The 22,251-nt window shown below is 35.3% G+C and overlaps 1 protein-coding gene across 4 annotated transcripts in view; it reads right to left on the bottom strand.

Moving 5' to 3' along the window:
• The window catches only part of LOC111142850 (suppression of tumorigenicity 7 like), a 59,061-nt gene that overhangs the window by 15,546 nt on the left and 21,264 nt on the right, over positions 1-22,251 (bottom strand). For all 4 annotated transcript variants that reach the window (XM_022496200.1, XM_022496197.1, XM_022496198.1 and 1 more), the window contains exons 7-11: positions 18,153-18,307; positions 16,571-16,668; positions 16,189-16,303; positions 14,127-14,199; positions 12,707-12,809 (exon numbers count right to left, since the gene is read on the bottom strand). In XM_022496200.1, coding sequence (XP_022351908.1) covers positions 12,707-12,809; positions 14,127-14,199; positions 16,189-16,303; positions 16,571-16,668; positions 18,153-18,307 — 544 coding nt within the window. The remainder of the gene's footprint in view (positions 1-12,706; positions 12,810-14,126; positions 14,200-16,188; positions 16,304-16,570; positions 16,669-18,152; positions 18,308-22,251) is intronic.

The following is a 22,251-nucleotide window of genomic DNA, read 5'->3' on the forward strand; positions in this document are numbered from 1 at the left end:
GCTACTCAGGAATTTCTTCTACTCAGCATAAGCTGTAAGTTACTACACAAGAGAAACTACATCCTTCATATTCTACTACAGCACCTGGCACACTACACTCACACAGTAGGCACTTAAACACTTCCTAACTGACCGGATCTCATATGTATAGAGCTAAAACATCTTCAGACTCATGTTCATATTTCAGTTTTTACTTAAGGATATTTTTTAACTCTCTGGGCAAACTAAAAACAAAACAAAACAAACTTCTGCTATCTAGACTTTATTTTTTTGTGAATAAAAATACGAAAGGTTGAAAACTAAAGAGTGGTTGGTTTGGTTTGATTTTTTTTTTCTGCTTCTGAAAGTATATGCTTAGTGTACAAAAATTTAAATAGTGCAGAATTATACAGTAGAAATACTATATTAAAAGATTGGAGAATAAGGGCACCTATGTGGGTCAGTCAGTTGAGCATCTGACTCTTGGTTTCAGCTCTGGTCATGATCTCAGGGTTGCGAGACTGAGCCCCACATTGGGCTCGACACTCAGCTTGGAGTCTGCTTTAGGGTCTATCGCTCCCTCTGCCCCTACCCCTGCTCTCATGCTCTCGTGCTCTCACTCTCTCTCTAAAATAAAATAAATAAATGTTTTAATAAAAAGTTTGGAGAATAAAAAAATAAAGAAAAAAGGATAATCTAACTTATATTTGTCTTGATTTCTTTACACCTAACATCCTTAAAAACGGGATCAAACTTTTATGCAACTCACTTTTTATTTCACAACATATCTTGTACATCTCTTCTTATTTCTATGGAGACCTAGCTCATTATTTTTAATTGTTACATAGTATTCCATTAAAAGCTGAGTTATTTTATAAGAAATAAGGCCATGCCGAAATTGTACTATCATTCTTTTTTTTTTTTTTTTTTTTTAAAGATTTTATTTATTTTTTTGGCAGACAGAGACCACAAGTAGACAGAGAGGCAGGCAGAGAGAAAGAGAGAGAAGGAAGCAGGCTCCCTGGTAAGCAGAGAGCCCGATGCGGGGCTCGATCCCAGGACCCCGGGATCATGACCCGAGCCGAAGGCAGAGGCTTAACCCACTGAGCCACCCAGGCGCCCCTGTACTATCATTCTTAAAAGGCCAAAAATAATAACATTAAGAAAAACTCATAAAAATATTAAGCAAAATGGCTTCAAAATTCCAAAAAGTGATGGGATCTAAAATTTCACTTTGTTTACTTAGGTCTTTATAGCAAAATAAGTCTAAAGTACAGACATGTCTGTTTACCAAACATTTAATAAATGCCTGTTCTGTGCAAGCAGAGTTGCAGACACAAAATGATATGTAAAACAAGAGTTCTGCTTTTTTTAGGGAACTAAGGAAGAGACATATAAACAGACCAAAAACCAAACCAAACCTAAGATATGATTAAGGCATTGGAGGAATGGAGAAGAGAGCCATTATCTCTGCTTTGGGAAAAATGGTAAAGACATAAAGACACCTCAGCAGAACAGGCAACAGATGAGCAGGATCCTGAAGAATGAGTAGAAACTTGCCATGTAGAGAAAAGAGTAGGCATATGTGCAAAGGTAGGGAGACATGATGAGGCATGACCAATCCAGGGAATAATGAGGTAAGGAACAAAGCAGAAGTGGCAAGGAGTAAGGTTGGAGACAGATACCAGGCCCAGACTGTGAAGGGTTTCTATATATGCAATACTAAGGGGTTGGTCCGGATTGGATAGGTGATAGGGAACAAGAAGAGCTCTTTAAGCCGAGCAACTTTGCTATTTAGGTAGACAACTCTGTTAATGGCCAGTGTGGAGATGGGATTAGGCAGGGAGACTACTGAGAAAGATGTTTTAATCATCACTGGCCATTAACAAGCAAAAGATGGAAAGTATTTGAGATTATTTCCACATCTTTACCTATATGTTTAGAAATGCATAGAAAGTGTCTGGCAATAATACAAACCAAACAGACACAGTGGTTGCGTGAGAGAAGTAGAATTGGAAGAGAAAGAATTGGATTTTTTATTTTATAAACTTCTGAAGGTTTTGATTTCTTTTTTAAGAAGCATTCATTACTTTTACAATGATAATGAGAATTTTTTAAAGAGCAGGTGGTGAGGGCATACACTGGGTCAGTGACAGAGGGGAGGCAGTAGATGGCTAGATCCGAAAGACAATTCAAAGGTTATGAGCTGGCAGTCTGGGAAGGGCAGAAGTAAAGATTAATGATGAGAAGATGTTAACAAAGTCATAAATCAAAATACAGAAATAAGGAAGGACAGGTAAATTGGGGAAGAAACTTAAAAATTTTTAAAAATTTAAAAAATTCAGTTTGAGGGGCACCTGGGTGGCTCAGTTGGTTAAGCATCTGACTCTTGATCCTGGCTCAGGTCATGATCTCAGGGTCATGAGACTGAGCCCCCTAATGGGCTCTGTGCTCAATAGGGGATCTGCTTGTCCCTCTCCCTCTGCTCCTCTGCCTGCTTGTCTCTCTAAATAAATAAATAAAATATTTTAAAAATATTCAGTTTGAGCCACCTGGGTGGCTCAGTTTTTGGGCATCTGCTTTCAGCTCAGGTCATGATCTCAGGGTCCAGAGATCGAGCCCCGCTTCAGGCTCCCTGCCCAGCGGGAAGCGTGCTTCTCCCTCTCCCACTCTCCCTGTTGGTGTTCCCTCTCTTGCTGTATCTCTCTCTGTCAAATAAATAAAAATTACTTACTTGCTTAATTAATTAAAAATTTCAGTTTGAGACACATTGAAGTGGCTGAGGTACCTAACAGGTATCCAGGTAAAATTCCCACAAGTAGATAAAAATACAAGTCTATAGACAAGGGAGGAAGCCAGAGTTAAAACATACAGGTTTGGAAATTATCAGCAAATAAAATATAGTTGAAGCTATAAACCAAGGCTGGTACCTAGTATATGCTGTAGGACCTTCCTTCCGTATTACCTCCAAATCACTCTACTGTTATATCTGGAACAGAACTGAAATTGTTGGAACAATTTGTATCCAACTATGGACAACATACTCAAATGACTACTCAAGTCTTTTCCCTAAAAACTAAAAAAAAAAATTGAAGCTATTTTAAAAGTTATAGTTTAAAAAAGACAAATAATGTATGGTCTGAGGTCTTTTTTACTCTAAAGCCATACCTACGCTTACACTCAGATTCACTTTAATTTTGAATTGCTTTGATCTTCATAATTTATCTTTAGATTGCTTGTTTCTATTACTTTGTAAATCTTACAACAGCTTTTGACCAAAAGCAATATAATTCTGACCTGAAGTAATGATAATACTTTATAATCTTCCTCTTAAAAGGAGAGGTTAAAGAAAAAGCTCTCTGAAGGCATCTGAAATTAAGGTACTTTGCTCTTGATCAGTCATGCACATCAAGAACCAATTTATCTCTGCAATTAGTTTTCTCAGTGCACATTCTATGAGATTGGACAGGCAGGCTGAATGCAGAGTCCACATGGATGTGTATTAAGGGGGGAGACTAAAGACTGTTCCCAGAAAGTAAACAGAATTGCCATATGAAAAAATTGAAAGAGAACATAATACTCATGGCAGCCTCAGGAGCAAAGTGAAAGTGATCTTATATTGAAAAGAAAAGGAAGGGAGACTAGAGAGGGCATCTGCCACAGGAAAACTCCTTTCCACACCATCCTACAGAGCAGTACCTCAAGAGATAAGCATTTTATATATCCATTCTTCCACCTAGGCCACAGTGTAATACAACAGAAAGGCAAAGTGCCTTTCTCTGCCCTAAGTTTGGGTCAGAGACTTCAACACCACTTCCCATTTCTCCTTTGATTCCTGCCATGCCACTAAGTCTCAATCAAGTGCGTGTTTTCCTCTTTTATCCTTCATATATGCTACTATAATATAGGTAGTTTGGCCAATTAAATGTAAGCTTGATGCTAACGAGCTGGTATCTTCAGTTAGTGGATGGGACTCAGAACATCCTACATGCTTCAATTCCTTGATCAATCAGAATGGATTTTTCCCTTTCTGTATCAATTTATTTTTAAAATCCCCCTTACACTTTAAAGAAACCTCCAGGCATGGTCTGGTTTCTTGGCAACACAAAACAGCTTTTTTTGGGGGGGGGGTGTAAAATAAATAATAATTTTAAAAAGCTACAGATACCATATTCTCAAGTTGTTATTTTGTTTTTAAATGTTCTACTTTATTCCCTCAAGAGCTTCTCTTGCCAGACTCAAATAAGTTGTCTTCAGGATATTAACTAATTCAAATTAGTTTGAATTTAGTTGAATTCAGTTGAAATTAGTTATGTAAAGAATAATCCTGACTCTTCAGCATTCATATCTAAGCAAGGTTCATGATCTATCCTCATGTTTACATTTCAGGGGTGAAGTTATATTATAGTGGTGTTTCAACTACGGAGATTCACAATGGTTTTGGACCATATTAATCAAGAGTATAAATAGCTTAGAATAACTAGCTTAGAATAATGTTAAAGAATACCTTCTATGATAAAAAGACAAATTTAAAAGTGTTCAAAGAATTTGAATAAGCATTTATCAAAATAAATTATACAAATGGCCAAAAGCACATTAAAAGATAGATGTTTGACATCATTAGTCATTAAGGAAATGCAAACCAAAATCACAAGACACTGTTCACAACTACTAGAATAACTATAATGAAAAGACAAACAGTAACAAGTGTTGTCATGGGTGTACAGAAGGTGAAACCCTCACACATAACAGCACAGCCATTTTGGAAAACAGTTTGGAAGTCTCTCAAAAAGTTAAACATTGGCGAGGGGTAGGGGCGCCTGGGTGACTGAGTGGGTTAAGCCTCTGCCTTCGCCTCAGGTCATGGTCTCAGAGTCCTGGGATCAAGCCCTGAATCAGGCTCTCTGCTCAGCAGGGAGCCTGCTTCCCACCCCTCCTGCCTGCCTCTGTCTACTTGTGATCTCTGTCAAATAAATAAAATCTTTTAAAAAAAGTTAAACATGGAATTACCATATGATCCAACAATTCTCTCCTAGGTTTATAGCCAAGAAGTGAAACTGCGTGTTCACACAAAAATGTGCACATGAATATTCATTGCAACATTATTCAAAATAGCCAAAGAGTGAGTGGGACCAACCTGAATGGCCATCAACTGATGAATAAACAAAATGTAGTATATCCATACAATGGAATATTACTCAGCCATAAAAAGGAATGAAGTATTGATAACGCCACATTATCCTAACTGAAACAAGTCAGACAGAAAAGGCCACATATTCTATGATTCCAAATCCACAGAGACAGAAAGTAGATTAGTGGATGCCAGAGATTAGGGAAGAAAAGAATGGGGAGTGACTATTAATAGGTACAGGGTTTCAGTCTGGGACAATGAAAATGTTCTAGTATTAGGTAGTGATGACTGTGGAGACTTATGAATATACTAAAAACCATGGAATTGTGTACTTTTTAAAAGGGTGAATTTTATGGCATGTGAATTATCTCAAATAATAAAAAAAGAAAACTTCAGGCACCCGGGTGATCCAGTTGGTTGGGCAACTGCCTTCCGCTCAGGTCATGATCCTGGAGTCCTGGGATCGAGTCCCGCCTCAGGCTCCCTGGTCCATGGGGAGTGTGCTTCTCCCTCTGACTTTCTCCCCTCTCATGCTCTCTCTCTCACTCTCTTTCTCTCAAATACATAAATAAAATCTTAAAAAAAAAGATAAGTTCTATAAAACTTTTGATGATTGGATAATAAAGGATATGAAACACTAGAATGACCGAAACAGGGTGCTATGAATACTTAGAAGGTATGAAACATATTCTACTCTTATAAAAGAACCTGTTTCTATAGTGGCTGAAAGATGCACAATCTTTTTCTTGTCTGGTGACTAAAAAAATTTTGAACCAAAGCCATAGCTAGGTAATGAAGAACAAGTCAAAACCCATGAAAACATGCTGTTCTAATTTTTTGCTATTACTATCGTAGTTACTGTACACTGAAACTCATTCAGTAGATTAAAAAAATCTGTACAATCAATATTAATGAAATATCTAAAGCAAATTCATAGCCTGAAGAGATTTATGTGATCTTTCTCTATTGTGCTTCTAATAGTTTCCAGCTTTAACAAATTGCACTGCTTTAGACCTGCAGTCATTTCTGTTGTAGTTATGTGGAAAGTTGCCCAAAAATATTTCCTGCTAAAACAGCTTTATCCTTTGTCATTTTACTGGTAAGAATCATACAACATTTGACAAATTTGCATAATAAATTTGTAAGAATAAATGGTTAAATTTATGTATGTATGTATGTATGTATGTATGCATGTATGTATGCAAAGGCCACTGTCCGTTAGGTTAAATAAGTTATCACAACCCACAGTTGAAGTTTGAGGAAGAAAACTCCTAAAGCCCTTCATGTTTGCTTGGCTCCAGCTGAAAGGCAGGGACAGAGAACATCACTGGTGGAGAGGGATCTGAATCAGTACATATTTCATCACTTGTAAAACCCTAGCAAAAATAGTCTTACAAACCAGAGTTCTCCCAGTTCATGTAACACCAATGTTACTTAGGTGGGATATTATCCAAGTTATTGGAGCTTAAAATTTCTCCAAAATACCTTACTAGTTATCCTGTTTGAAAATACCCAGCCTAAAGTGTGTATCCACAAACTATACTGCAAGGCTTATAGCACCATTCTACTTAGCTGGATATTTTGATAGAGTTGAACTGTCAACTGGCTTTGATGTTCAGTTGGAGGGAAAATACTTAAATTTCTACCTACAAATAGAAATGATGTAAAAATGTTAAAGTATATGCATATTATATGCTAGTTAAGTATGTACTTATATTAAATTATATATTATAGTTTTACTGAGATACGTATTTCATATCACAAAATTCACCATTGTTTAAGTATTCGGTTCAATGATTTTTAGTGAATCTATACAGTTGTGCAACCATCACCACAAAAAGTTCCCTCATGTCAGTCTGCAGTCAGTCCATACTCCCACCCCCAGCTCCAGGGAACCACCGATCTGCTTTTTACATCTATAGTTATCCCTGCTCAAGAAATTTCATATTAATGAAATCATATAATATGTTATCTTTTGTGTCTGGTTTCTTTCACTGGGCATAAAGTATTTGAGATCCATCTATGTTGTTACAAGTACTTATAGCTTGTTCCTTTTTAGTTCACTCACCTGTTTCCAAGTTTTTTGCTATTGTGAATAATACTATTATAAACACTTGCATACAAATCTTCGTATGGACATATGTTTTTATTGCTCTTGGGTAGGTATCTAGGACTGAAATTGATGGGTCATATGGCAAGCATATGTTTAACTGCAAAATTGTTTCCAAAGTAGCTATACTATTTTATATGCCCAGCAGCAATATATGCAGTTTCTCCACATTCTTGCCAACACTTGATTTTGTCAGTCTTTGTGAGTATAGCCACTTGAGTGGCATAAAGCAGTATCATATTGTGCTTTTAATTTGTATTTCCCCAATGACCAATGATGTTATCTTCTCATGTGTTTATTACCTATTCATATATATTCTTTGGTGAAGTGACTATTCAATCCTTTACTAATTACTTTTTAATTAATTTATTTGTCCTCTTATTATTGAGTTGAAAGAGTTCTTTGTAAGTTCTGGATATGGTATTTAACAGTATATGACTTCCAAATATTTTTCCCTAGACTTTGGTTTTCCATTTTCTTAATGATGTCTTTTAAGGAGCAAATGCTTTAAGGAGTCCAATTCATCCATTTTTTTAATGGATCATGCTTTTGAAGAAATCTTTGCCTAACCTGAGGACACAAAGATTTTCTTCTGTTTCCTTCTCTCAGTTATACAATTTTACCTCTTACATTTAGATCTATGTTCCATAGTGAGTTCATTTTTGTAAATGGTGTGAAGGAAGGGTCTCAATTCTTTTTTCTTTTTTTTTTTCCTTCTTCTCCAAATAGATACCTGATTGTTCCAGCACCATTTTTTCCCAGCCCCATAAAAAAGACTATACTTTCCCATTGAATTGCCTTGGAACTCTTGTTGAAAATCGACTGATCATCACTAGGTGAGTTTATATCAGGATTCTTTATTGTCTTCTATTGATCTATATTTTTAATATATATTATTGATATTATTTTAAATTCTATAGTTTAAAAAGGCATTGAAATTGGGAAAGCTAGGTAACTTCTAATTTTGTTCTTCTTTCTCAAAATTGTTTTGGCTATTCTATGTCCTCTGCATTTTCGTTTCAATTTTAGGATGAGCTTATAATTTCTAAAAACAAGCCTAATAGGATTTTAATAGGAATTAGATTGAATCTCAGATCAGTTTGGGGAGAACTGTGGTCTTAACAATACTGAGTCTTCTAATCCACATACATGATACATATGTCTCCATTTATTTGGGTCTTCTTCAACTTCTCGTGTGTGTTTTAAATTTTTAAAAAATCCCTAAAAGCATTATAGATTATCTAGAGTAGATTCAATCTGGAGATTTATATATTTTATCTATCCAACAATTTATTTTAAATTAAATTAAATGTCTGGAATTTCTACCACCCTCCCTCCACCCAAGTGCCTCCAGCAGTAGTTTTGAAGACCAATGCACAATGCACCTTATCAGAATTGTCACTGCAGGGGTGCCTGGGTGGCTCAATGGTTAAGTGACTGTCTTTGGCTCAGGTCATGATCCCGGGGTCCTGGGAGCGAGCCCCATATTGGGCTCCTGCTCAACAGGGACCCTGCTTCTCTCTCTCCCACTGCTGCTCCCCCGCTTGTTCTCTTTCTCTCTCTCTCTGTCAAATAAATAAACAAAATCTTAAAAAAAAAAAAAATTGTTACCGCTTAGAATATATTTTGCATGAAAGCATTTTTGAAGCAGAAAACAAGTCCACAACTATAGGGTGCAGATTTTGTTATTTTCAGTGGAAATTAAATAAAAATTTTAGACACCGTAGTAATGTATTTCATTTGAATAGTTCCAATTAATAACTGCCGCTTATCCTCTCACAGGGAATAGATTTCTATTCCATCCTGAATAATAATAATAAAAATCACTTCTGAAATGTTTACTGCGTGTCAGGCATTCTTCTAAGCACTTTAAAGATACAAACTCATTTAATCTTAATAATAACTCTAAGGGATAAGGGATATTAGCCCCATTTTACACATGAGGTCACTCAAGTCCAGAGAACTTGTCTAAGGTCATACAGCTGGGAAGTAGTGGAGCCAGAATTCAAACCTAGGCAGTGTAGCCACAGAATCCTTTCTCTTAACCACTCTGCAGCAAGAGAGAGCAGAGCATTTCATATAGAAGGATTTCCAAACCTCTGCTTCCAGTAACTGAAGACTGGACAATTCAGATCAACCCTCTCAGACAACAAAATATTTTTAAAAACATAATAAAATACATCAGAGAATCAACAAACACTCCAAAGAAGGCAGCAATAAGAGAAGTAAGCCACATTTGGGGCTTCTTATACCCTAGAGACATTTGCCAATTCTGGACAAGATGGCTAAGAAGCTGTTCAACCTTTTTGCCAGTTTTATAAGACTAAAGGAACAAAAGTCAGGAGTTCACGGTGTGTTAACGCGAGAGCCTTGGTAAAATCCTCAGGATTGAGTTGAGACCCAGAATGGCTGCATCCTAGGCATAAGCGTAAGCCAGAAATAAAAACCAAACTTTCACAGATTTTAGCCCAATTTCTAGTCAACTGGGGAGATCAGAAAAGATCAATCCCTCAAATTGAATTAAGGTGATTCTGTGTTGCTGGTTGCTTCTTCTAGGCATCTAAGAGCAAAGAAAATCCTCTCCAAAAGAAGATACTATTATCTGAGGTTCCAAGTTATTTCTACAATTTTTTCCAATAAAATAGTGGGTACGTAGTCAAAGAAAATCAGGCATAAGAGAAAGAAGAGAAGACAAGAAGAAAAAATGTAGCAGAAAAAAACACATTACGGAAACAGACACAGAAGTTCCAGATATGTGGATTATCAGAGAAAGACTTTAAGATAATTACTTTAAACTAGTTTCAAAGACATAAAAGAGTGTACTTTAAATTTTGGCAGAGAATTACAAACTATAAATAACACAGGAGATGTGAAAAATAAACAAAAATTCAAGAATTGAAAAATGGTTCAAAGGAGTGAAATCACACAGAGTATGTTCTCTGGCCATAATGCAATTATGCAGAAATCACTGATAAAAAGATAATCTCTGCATGCTTGGAAATTAAGAAATAGCTAAATGGAATAAATGTATCTCTAAATCAAAGAGGAAATCAAGATGGAAATTAGAAAATATGTTGAATTAGAAAATATGTTGAATTAAATTAAACAAGAAATATTGCTATCCAATGCAATTAACACTGTAGAGGTTTACAGAAGAAAGGCAGAAAAATAATGTGTTAATTTAAGTACCTATACAAAAAGATACAGGAAATAAAAAAATAATAAAATAGAGCCAAAGAAAGTTGAAGAAAGGCCATAAAGAGCAGAAATGAATGAACCAGGAAACAAATAGTAGAGTGGATTGACAAAGCCAGAGCTGGGTTCTTTGCAAAGACTAATAAAACTGCTAGATTTTGGGGGAATCTGGTAAGGAAAATTAAAAAGATAACTAGTGTTAGGATCTAAACAGTGGATATCACAACTGATCCTGCAAACATTAATAAGATAAGGATTTTATGAAATCTTTGTGCCAATAAATTTCAAAATTTTGATGAAATAAATTCCTAGAAAATGTAACTTTACAAAAACCAACACAAGAAGAAATTTGAAGAGTTATAGAATGGCTAAAGAAACTAAACTTGTAATTAACCTATTAAACTAATGAAATAAAATTTGTAGTGAAAATACTTTTCACAAAGAAAACAGAATCAGGGGTGCCTGGCTAGCTCAGTGGGTAGAGCATGTGACTCTTGATCTTAGGGTTCTAAGTTTGAGCCCACACTGGGTATAGAGATTACTTAAAAAAACAAAAATTCGATAAAGAAAGAAGAGAAAACTGCAGAATCAGATAGCTTTATCAGCAAATTCTACTGGTCATTCAAGGCAGAAATAATTCTAATTTTACACAAATTATTCCAGAGAATTTAAAAAGGGAAAGCCACTTCTTAACTTATCTTATAAAGCCAACAATGAAAAGTATAGACCAAAAATATAGGAAAAAAAGAAAATGAACATAGTTAATGTCAGAATAGTGATTACCGTTAGGCAGGAGGAAAAAGGTGTAACTGGGAAATGGCAGGCAGATGGGCTTCTGGGGACTGACAGTGTTGCTTCTTGACCTCAGTGGTAGTTTCCACTCATTTGCTTTATAATAAATCACTAAGATGCTTTTTATACTTTGCTATACATGTAACACAATTCATAATAAAATTATTTAAATTTATGGGACTGGTGTCACTTAGTAAGAGAATGGTATGAATATTTGTTGACTGTCATCCGTAGACTGCAGTAATTTTCTTGATTCTATCTATACTGTTAGAGTACTAACAGACTTACAACTTCCACTTCTTCAAGATTATCTTTTAGAGATTAATCTCTTTCATGTTTACTTGCTTCCAAATTCCATTAACGCACATTACACTGGAATCAATAGTTATATTACATTTAGTAATAAAGGCACCTATTTCTGAAGATTCTATACTTTCTAACACAGAGCATTACTTTTAAAAACCCAAAACTTAATCTTGGGTGACAAGACACAAAGATTAACCAATAATCTGTGGTCTGCAATGTGTACAATATAAAGACAAATGAGATGGGTATAGTTTCATCTGGGACTAAATAAACATCAACTTGGCAGTGTTTCTGCGAACTTCCACATCTGTTTTCTATCACTGATTATTTTAATCTATTTGTCTTCAGTCTTTGTCTATCTAGCCCTAGTTTCAAACCCAAGCATCTGTCTAGATGTAAAAAGCCTTTATAGTAACAGGAAATTTTATGTAATGATCTGAAAAATGAATGATCTTCTATTAAGACCATGCCATTTTATTTCTTCTCTGTAACTAAAGTAAAAAGAACTGCTAAATGAACACATTTCAAATTTTATTTTGACAGCAATTACAACGCCTACAGTGAACGACTGCTCCTATTCACCTCACTGAATGCCTTTAAGATCCACTTTACAGTCAGTAAGTATCAAAATATAATAGACTTGGGGTGCCTGGGTGGTACTGTCGGTTGAACATCCAACTCTTGGTTTCAGCTCAGGTCGTGATCTCAGGGTCATGAGAACAAGCCCTGCCTCACGTTCCGCGTTCAGTGCGGAGTCGGCTTGGGGTTCTCTCTCCCTCTCCCTCTGCCACTCCCCCCAATGTGTACGCTCATGCACGTCCTCTCTCTCTCAAATAAATAAATGAATCTTTAAAAAAATATGTAACAGACTAAAATAATTCTTTTAATTTTTTTTTTTTAATTTTATTTATTTATTTGACAGACAGAGATCACAAGTAGGCAGAGAGGCAGGCAGAGAGAGAGGAAGGGAAGCAGGCTCCCTGCTGAGCAGAGAGCCGGATGTGGGACTCGATCCCAGGACCCTGGGATCATGACCTGAGCCGAAGGCAGCGGCTTAACGCACTGAGCCACCCAGGCGCCCCAGACTAAAATAATTCTGACTCAAATTATGGAGACCCAAACTTTGGTCTACATGCTTTCATGAATTGGATAAACTCAAATAAAGGTAGCATTTTCATCATAAAATTTCTCACTTTTGGAACATGAGGATTAAATTCCACAGCTCTATGAATTGCTTCCACAGCATTAATTTCTGCTGTGCTTAGCCCTCTTCTGGAAGCTGTTTCGGGAGAGAATCTGTAAGAAAACCACAAAATGAAGAAATGAATACAAAAATCCATGGATTTTGATCATAATCTAACTTCCTGAAGCAGGGGTTTCTGGTTGATAGCCAAAGCCAAAGCCAAATAGTAAACATGAAAGTAATGCCCTTGGTTGAACATATAAAGAAGGGCAACGTAAAAAATGGAAATCTTCAAATTTAGGTAATGAAAGCCTTCAGGAGAAGTCCACTGGCATATGATGGGAAAGATGATAAAATAAGAAATGCTACATAGGGACATCCAGAGACTGTAATGAAATAGAAGTACATTCTTATCAAATTTTCACTGAGAGGAAACAGACTGTGAATATTCCCTTCTAATTTGTATTGAGGCATAGTAATATAAGGCGAAAGAAAATGGTTGCCATTTGCTTTCTGAAAATCTTATCTGTGGAATAAAGAGAAATTCATTAAGGACAGCCAAAAAGACAAGGGAAACAGAATAACTCAGAATTATAATCTCAGGACAGCATGAAACTATTTCCCTACCATACACCTTATCATTATCATCATAGCTACTATGTATTCCATGTACTTTCTAGCATTGTTTTAAGCATTTTAACACACACAATCCTCACACAACCATGCTACAGTATTATTATTCTCATTTTACAGAGAGGAAGAGACTCAAACTGATTAACATGCCCAAAGTTTCACAGCTGGTATGCAGGAGATTTTGAATTGGAATCCAGGTTTATTTAGCTCTAAAAACGGTGCTCTTGGGGCACCTGGGTGGCTCAGTGGGTTAAAGCCTCTGCCTTCAGCTCAGGTCATGATCTCGGATCCTGGGATCGAGCCCTGCATCGGGCTCTCTGCTTAGCGGGGAGCCTGCTTCCTCCTCTCTCTCTCTGCCTGTCTCTCTGCCTACTTGTGATCTCTGTCAAATAAATGAATAAAATCTTAAAAAAAAAAAAAAAACCCAAAACTGTGCTCTTTCCACTACACTGTTAAGAAGCCTCAAAGTCCCATCAGATCAAGGGTTATTCCAAAGGAAATAGGGAGAAAAAAGCATTATTTAAAGTCAGTGGTGAAAAACATAATATACGTTTCCCCTGTGATCTGCAAGTAGAGCGTTCCTAAGAAACCTATCCTATGCTAGAATGGCATAAAGGGAAGAAGCAATTACCATTTCATAAATGTGAGCATCCTGTTCAGATTTCTTTTGGTTAGCAAACGCAGGTATTAGTGTAGGGGTCTTGTAAAAGTGAAATGGCATAAAGTGAACTTTCAGATATCAGGGGAAACCCGTATTGAGTTTTGTAGTCTAAATTACTGTAGTTTTCAATACTTACTTATCTGAAACAGTCCTTGTCTTCAGTAGTGCTGCTGTGTAACAGATTGCTGCTGACTTTGGAAGGCTTATATCTGTAATTGTAATTTTCAACTTAGGTAAGAATCACAAAAAGTTTCTTAAGAATTAAGAATTCTTAGTTATTATTATTCAGAATAATTCCTGGTACAAATTCAACAGATACATTATAGTAGTAGAAACAGGTAGACATGTAGTCGGAAGAGCTGAGTTTTAATTCTGATTCTAGTATTTACTAGCTATGCATCCCTGAACTAGCAGCAACTTCTTTAACCTTTAATGTCAGTTTTTTTTTCTTCTCAAAATAAAGAAATAATACTTTTCTAGCAGAGAAAATTATAATTATATATATAATTGTATCTGTATAATTATATATATTAAATTATAATTAAATTTTGTCTATGAAAGTCCTCGGAACAACAGTGAAAAGTACTCAACAAATGTTTGTAATAATCTGTTAACAATAAAAGTATTCAGGGAAAAAGACATATAGACCTAGAACTACTGAAAACTCCACCTATTCACAGAGAAAAACTAAGATTCAAAAAAAAAAAAAATTTAAACAGGAGTTAAGTCCAGGTAATACAACAGGTGATTCTAATTTTTTCTTCTTCCAGTGTTTTTGATTTTCTACATTGTTTTAAAGGATTTTTTTGGAAAATAAAATAATCAGGAAATATAATTAATTATACCAATCCTTTCTTAAAGAATGCCCAAAATAATGTTATCAGGAGAATAGTATTAGTGGACTCTCTTGAACTTTTAGATCCTGGAGTTATACCAGCAAATTGAGAACTAAAGAAATAAATTTGCTTTTAACTTCTACAGGATTCTAGAATGGTAAAACCTGGGGAATCATAAAAACAACTGAAAACACAGAAGCATAGCTAAGTTGTTAGTTTTATTTTATTTTAAATAAATCAGATCCTATCTGATTTTTTGTATTTGGTTCCTAAGCTTGTTCACTGTATCATAAGCAGGCCACGCACCCGATAAGTTACATATGGAAAGAATTTCTCACAAATTTCTCCATGAGCCTACACTATCGTGAAGCACTTGTAAGAATTCCAGATGTTTAAAAAAATAAACTTCTCTTTCCAAGTGTGACACATTTCAAACTTTCCAAATCATGGGGATTCCCAAACTAATGGCTAGGAACTGACAACAGAACAAGCGTGAATATGTGACCTGTAGATGTTATGTTACAGTGAAAGATGTGACCAGAAACATTATGCTAGTAAGGATGTTTCCATCTTGAGGTGCTTCTTAAAAATTCTCCCAACTCCATTTGTGCTGAACTGGCACTGTTTAGTATAATAATAAAAATAACCAATATATGTCAACTTCTTACTATTAGAAGACTATACACAAAGAAATGGAATAGCTGGATTTAAGTGTTGGCTTGCCACACTGACTGGCTGGGAGACCTTACCTTCTTTAACTCCAGTTTCCTTGTTTACTAACAAGAGTAAAACAACTTGTCCTACCACCTCACAAGATTATTATACTCCTCATATGAAATAATAAATTATACTTTGTAACCAAAAAGCATTGTAAAAATGTTACTCTGAATTTTTTATACATACCATAAAGCAACTTCTGTTAACTATCTCTGACACTCCAAAACAAATGAGGTACCATCCCATGTCCATAGCACCCCACACTTTTCCAATTATCTCACCTTACACACTATGCTTCAATATAACTATTGTTCATTTGTCTTTGTCTGTATGTTCCTTTACTAAACTGTAATTTCTACAAGGACTAAGTCCATGTCTTCTTGTTCACCACTGTATTCTAAGCCCTTCACTCAACAGACAAATGAATAAATTTTTAAAGAAAATTTCTTCCTTGTAGACTTTTGCTCCCAAAAGTCCTGATAAAGAAGATACTTAACTATAACTTGCATCCATGGATTCTAAATACTGACTTGAAAGATTGCAAAAAGAAAAATCAAAGAAATAACAAAATAGGATCACATTTATGATTACATAATTGAAAAAAATATTTTAACCATGCTATCAACTAAGTCAATTATCACTCACCATCATATTTTGCTAGGACTGCCTGAACATCTGCATAGGCCTGTAATTCTAGAAGTGATTCTAGGAGATTCTCATGGATGTTCAACATGGTAAGAGGAGGAAATTCTTTCATCAACTGTACATTAAAAGGAAAAAATGGTTAAAATTATAGCAAAGGAACTCAACAGAGCTGAATCTGATTCATTAAAGTAGAAATTCTTTAGTTTCTTAACAAAACTGTGGAGACTCAACCCTTAGAAATATATGTATATTAATAAACACCTTATTACAAAAGCTACCAATTAAAAAACAATGGTTTTACATTAAAATAACTGGCAGCTTAAATCACATTTTCAGTTTTTGAAGGAAGAAATACAAACATCCAATCATTAAACTTACTTACATCTCTCATTATTTTTACTGCTTCTCTTATTCTTCCTAATTTTCTTGCACACATTGCTAATCTTCTTTTAATATATACCAGTACATTGGTATCTCTTCCTATTTAAAAAAACGACATAATTATCACTTTGTATTATGACCTACTATTTCGTTAACATATCATCCATTAACTATAAGTAATTATTTGCTTATCCTGGAAGTTTCAATTAAAATTAAACTGTCTCAGAATGGAAGACTATTAAAGATTATTAAATTTGGGTGATGAACATTGAATGGGGGTTTATTATACTGTTCTATTTTTGTATATATTTGAAGTTTTTTATAGTAAAAGCTTAAAATCCACATATACAGAATCATTTTTGCCTCTAACAGTAACCTGAGTACATTATATATGAATTAGTGTATACTTGACAAGTATATTTTAATATTAACATAAAAAATACATACAATAGGAAAAAATAATTCTGACCTATTATTTTGAGTTTCTGCATAAAATTTTTTTTAATATTCTCTATTGTTTTAACTGACAAAAGATGTTCAAAACAAAATTTCCATGGTTACTGTGAACTTTTGCTCAACAGCTAGTAATTAGTAAACTATAAAACTATTTCTAGAAAGAGCTAACAAATATTTTTGTAACTATCTCAGAATCATATTTGAGATTATACAAAGACAAATGGCATGGCTTTTTCACAGATGTAGTTTCATTAGTTCCAGACTGCAAAATTATATATTCCCACAGTTGTGTGCTATAACAACATCCATTAATGAAACATACTGTATACATCAATATTTAGTTTGGAGAGAAAATATTATCCAAATTTTAATTTCCACAAACAAAAGATTTAGAACTTAACTGCTAACAGATAATGCATTATGTAAACATATTTCAATTTATTGCCCAATATCTGCCAAAATCATTAAACGAAAACCCTCTGGCCACGAAAAATAGCAGGAAGCAGGAGCACTACAGATTCTAACATCTTTGGTGGAAGTATCTCAATCCTAACTGAGAGCGTATCCTTAAGAGTGGAAAGAATCTCGGTTGGTTTGGCCCATATGTTCTCAAACATATCACAGAGAAGAAGCAAAGAAAGAATCAAGGCCACATGTGGAGCTGGGTGTTGTACTGAAGCAGTCACTTCCTGGCACTATGTGGAGATACATACGGTCTGAAGGGCACCACCAAATGATGTACTTCTGCTACTGCTTGGGGGAAGGGTAAGAATAAAGCTGCTGATCATTACCAGAAGGCTCTCCTGAATCTTGGGGATGTATGAGTTGTGTTTCTCCGATGACCAGTCCAATTCTCACATGAAATAAATTACCTTAAATCTCAGAGCAGCACATCTCTCAATAACCAGAGCACATCTGTTCCCTTCCACAAGCATTCTCTAGCTAAAGCCTGTTTGGCTTGTTGGCTTATAGATATTACGAATAGATTAGTTATTTCTTATGAAAAGAAGCTAACTTCTAAGTATGAAGGGTTGTTTTTACTGTTGTTATTTTGTGTCTTACACATAAAAGAGCCAACTGCAGGAGCTAAATAAAAGACAGGTAAAAATCAGTACAAATTTGCTTACGCAGTTGAGCTTCATGCTGAGGACTTTGGTGCTGGCACTGCTGTGACCGCCTGTAAATTGTTTCTCCTGCCTTGAGTGCCTGTTTAAATAACCTTTCAGCATCTACAATAGTTGTTGCTTCTTCCTCGGCCAGTAAAACGTATGCAGTGGCACAGCTATGAAGAAAGCAAGCAAGGCAATTTTAAGTAAAATGGTAAAGAAGTATTTTCTCCTGGATATGTCTTTTGTTCTGCATCACACTTTCCTACCTTTACCTATATTTTCCATCTCTTGAAGAAGGAAAAAAACCTTCACTCGACATTCTAATTTGTTAGGGGCATGTTGGTATATTTTTGGTGTGTTTCCACTATTTTTCTCCTTTCTTACATTTCTTCACTGTATTTTCTATCTGGTTTACTTCTATGTCTATTCTCTAACTGCTTGTCTCATATTTTCCTTTTGTAAAAGGGGGAAGGAAATAAGATCTATAAAGCCTTACCTAAAAAGTAGTTCAAGGAACTATACATTCTAGTGGTCATGCCTGCTCTTAGCCAGTACACACTTTGTAATATCCATCTAACAGAGGCAAGTATGGGAGAGGGTCAAGATTGAGAATAAAGTCCCATGGCCACCTAAGGACCTTTAGGTCCTTAACATTTGACTTAGAAATATATCATTCCAGGACTAACCCCTTTTTCCAATCCTGAGCCTTCTTTCTGTGTGCTGCCCCCATCCTCTCTTGGGCTTAGCCACAATTGTATTGCAGCAAAACTTCCTTGGTGTGAATTCTAGTCTTTCCTTCTACACTGCTGCTTTTACTCATCACACCCAGGCTCAATCCAAGTTCCCTTTCGTCACCCCACTAAAACAGAAAGATTTCTCTTTGTTATCAATTATGTCAAAGGCTGGCTAATAAATCAACTTGTTTGGGGGACAAAAAAGAGAAATAAAAAATTTCCTTTCCATTCCCAGAAATAGCAAGTACATATCGTAGTTCCTCTGGAGACTATATTCTAGTTCTGATTATCTAAGCCTGCATTGTCCAGTACTGAAGTCCTTCACTACATATAGTTATTGAACACTTGAAATGTGCCTAGTCCAAATTGAGATGTGATGTCAGTGTAAAGGATTTTGAAGACTTAGAAAAATGTAAAAAAAACTTTAATAGTTAAATAAATATTTAATAGTTATATATAGTTAAAATATTTTAATATTTTCAATATAGCTAAATAAAATATATTCATTAAATTAATTTCACCTTTTTCTTTTTACTTTTTAAATCTGGCTACCAGAAAATTTAGTTACAAATATGGTTCATGTTACATTTCTATCGAACAGTGTTTAAGCAAGAGAAAAGAAATTGTTGGCAAAAGTACCAGACCAGGCATGAAACAAAAATAATGGCAAGGGGGGTGCCTGAGTGGCTCAGTTAGTTAAGCATCTGACTCTTGTTTCCAGCTGAGGTCATGATCTCAGGGTTGTGAGATTGAGCCTTGCACTGGGCTCTACAGTGAGCACGGAGTCTGCTTGGGATTCTCTCCCCCTTTCTGCCTGCCTGTCCCCTCATTCACACTCTCTCTCTAAAGCAAATAAATAAAACCTTTATGAAAAATGATGGCAAGGTAGCTATCAAACAACTGGGGACAAGAAGGACCTTTTAAATTCAGAAAATGCAAATCATACTGTTTCAGCATCCTTCCAACAGTACACTAAATTGAACTATCTGATGATTTTCACTAATCAACAGAGATTTCCCCATTACATATATTAGATTTCTCTGAAACATTAGATACATTGCTGCTTTAAACACTGGGCTCCAAACTGCCATTCTAAACCTAATTCAAATGTTTTTAAATAACAAAAAACAAAACATTTTTAAAAGATCTAGATGGGTATAAATTGATGCAATGGAATCAAAATATAAATATTTTAAATTACAGTTTAGCTATATGATAAAAAGAGGTTCTTTCCTCTGAGAGCTTTCCTATATTTGTTCAAAAATATTTTTAATATTTTTGAAATATTAAAATTAATATTATGAATACTGAATGACACTGCTATGAAGGTTTTTTTTTCCCTGAAGGTTTTTTTTTAATTAAGGTAAAATTCACATAATAAAATTAATCATTTTAAAGGATGTCATTCAGAGACTTTTTTTTTTTTTTTTAGGGACTTTTAATATTTATACAAAGTTCACTCATGTTGCATGGAGCAGTATTTCATTCCTTTTTAAGACTGACATTCCACTGTGTAAATATACCAATTCTGTGTATCCCTTCATCATCAGCCGATGGACATCTGAGTTGGTTCTAGTTTGGGGCTATTATAATATTGCTGTGAACATGTACTTTCAGTACTCTTCAGTATATGCGTAGGGGTAAACTGCTGGGTCATATGATAGTTCTAATTTTATCTTTTTGAAAACTGCCACACTGTTTTCCACAGTGGCGATACCATTTTACATGCCCACCTGCAATGTATGCGGGTTCTAATCTCTCCATATTTTTGCAAACACTTGGTATTTTCTGAAGGTTTTTGTTATACCCATCTTATGAAGGGGCATGTCACTGTGATTGTCATTTTCATTTCCCTAATTATGAGTAATGCTGAGAACCTTTTCATGTGGGTCATTTACATAAATGTCTGTTTGAATTCTTCTTTGAAGAAATGTCTGTTGAAATCCTTCGTCCTTTTTTAATTGGATTATTTTGTAAATGAGTTGTTAGAATCCTTGATACATTCTGGATATAAGACTCCTATCAAATATGGTTTACAAATATGTTCTCATTCTGTGGGTTGCCTTTTCACTTTGATAGTATCCTTCAATGCACAAAAGCTTTTAATTTTGATGAAGTCTAATTTATCTAATTTTCTCTTTGTTGTTGCTTCTGCTTTTGGTGTCATATCTAAGAGACCATTGCCTAATCCAGTCATAAAAATCTGCCCCTATGTTTTCTTCCTCTGTTTTAGCACTTAACTTTAGGTCTTTGATTAATTTTGAATTAATTGTGCATCATGTGAGGTAAAGGTTGCTTTTATATGTGACTATCCATTTGCCCAGCATCACTTGATGGAAAGACTATTCTTTCCCCATTGAATGGTCTTGGCACCCTTGTCAAAAATCAGTTGACCATAGGGGCTCCTGGATGGCTGAGTAGGTTGGGCATGCAACTCTTGGTTTCAGCTCAGATCATCATCTCAGGGTTGTGAGATCGAGCCCCATCTGGGGATCCCCCCTCAGTGGGAGTCTGATTCTCTCCCTCTGACCTTCTCACTCTCTCTCTCTAAAATAAATAAATCTTTAAAAAAAAATCAATTTACCATAAATGCATGGGTTTATTTCTGAACTTCAACTTGATTCCATCACTCTAGATGTCTGTCTTTATGACTTAATTACTGTAGCTTCATAGTAAGCTTTGAAATCAGGAAGTGAGTTCTCCAATTTTGTTCTTTTTCAAGGTTGTTTTGGCTGTTTGAGAGCTCTTGTAATTCAACATGAATTTTAGGATCAGCTTGTCCATTTCATAACAATGGCAAATGAAGTTTTGATCAGGATTGCATCGAATTTGTAGACCAACTTGAGGACTGCTGCCATCTTACCAATATTAAGTATTCCAATTCATAAACATGGGATGTCTTTCCATTTATTTAGGTATTCTTTTAACTTTTTCAACAATATCTTATCATTTTTAGTGTACAAGTCTTACACTCCTTGCTCCTTGGTTACATCTATCTTTAAGTGTTTTAACATTTTTGATGCTACTATAAATCGAGTTGTTTTTTAAATTTCTTTTTCAGGGGCGCCTGGGTGGCTCAGTTGGTTAAGCATCTGCCTTTGCCTCAGGTCGTGATCTCAGGGTCCTGGGATCTTGCCCTGCATTGGGCTCCCTGCTCTGTGGGAAGCCTGCTTCTCCCTCTCCCCACCCTCCACTCATGCTTTCTCTTGCTCTCTCAACCAAATAAAATCTTTAAAACAATTTCTTTTTCAGACTGTCCACTACTAGTGTATAGATATACAACAGACATAAGGAAAGACTTGTTTTTGCCATTTTCCTATTTGTTTTATATATGTCCTATAGACAATAAATTTGTTGAACTCTTTTGCTAGCTCTAATGGTTT

This window comes from Enhydra lutris, unplaced genomic scaffold (assembly GCF_002288905.1).
Source record: "Enhydra lutris kenyoni isolate GAN:26980312 unplaced genomic scaffold, ASM228890v2 scaffoldscaffold9, whole genome shotgun sequence".
Classification (NCBI taxonomy): domain Eukaryota; kingdom Metazoa; phylum Chordata; class Mammalia; order Carnivora; family Mustelidae; genus Enhydra; species Enhydra lutris.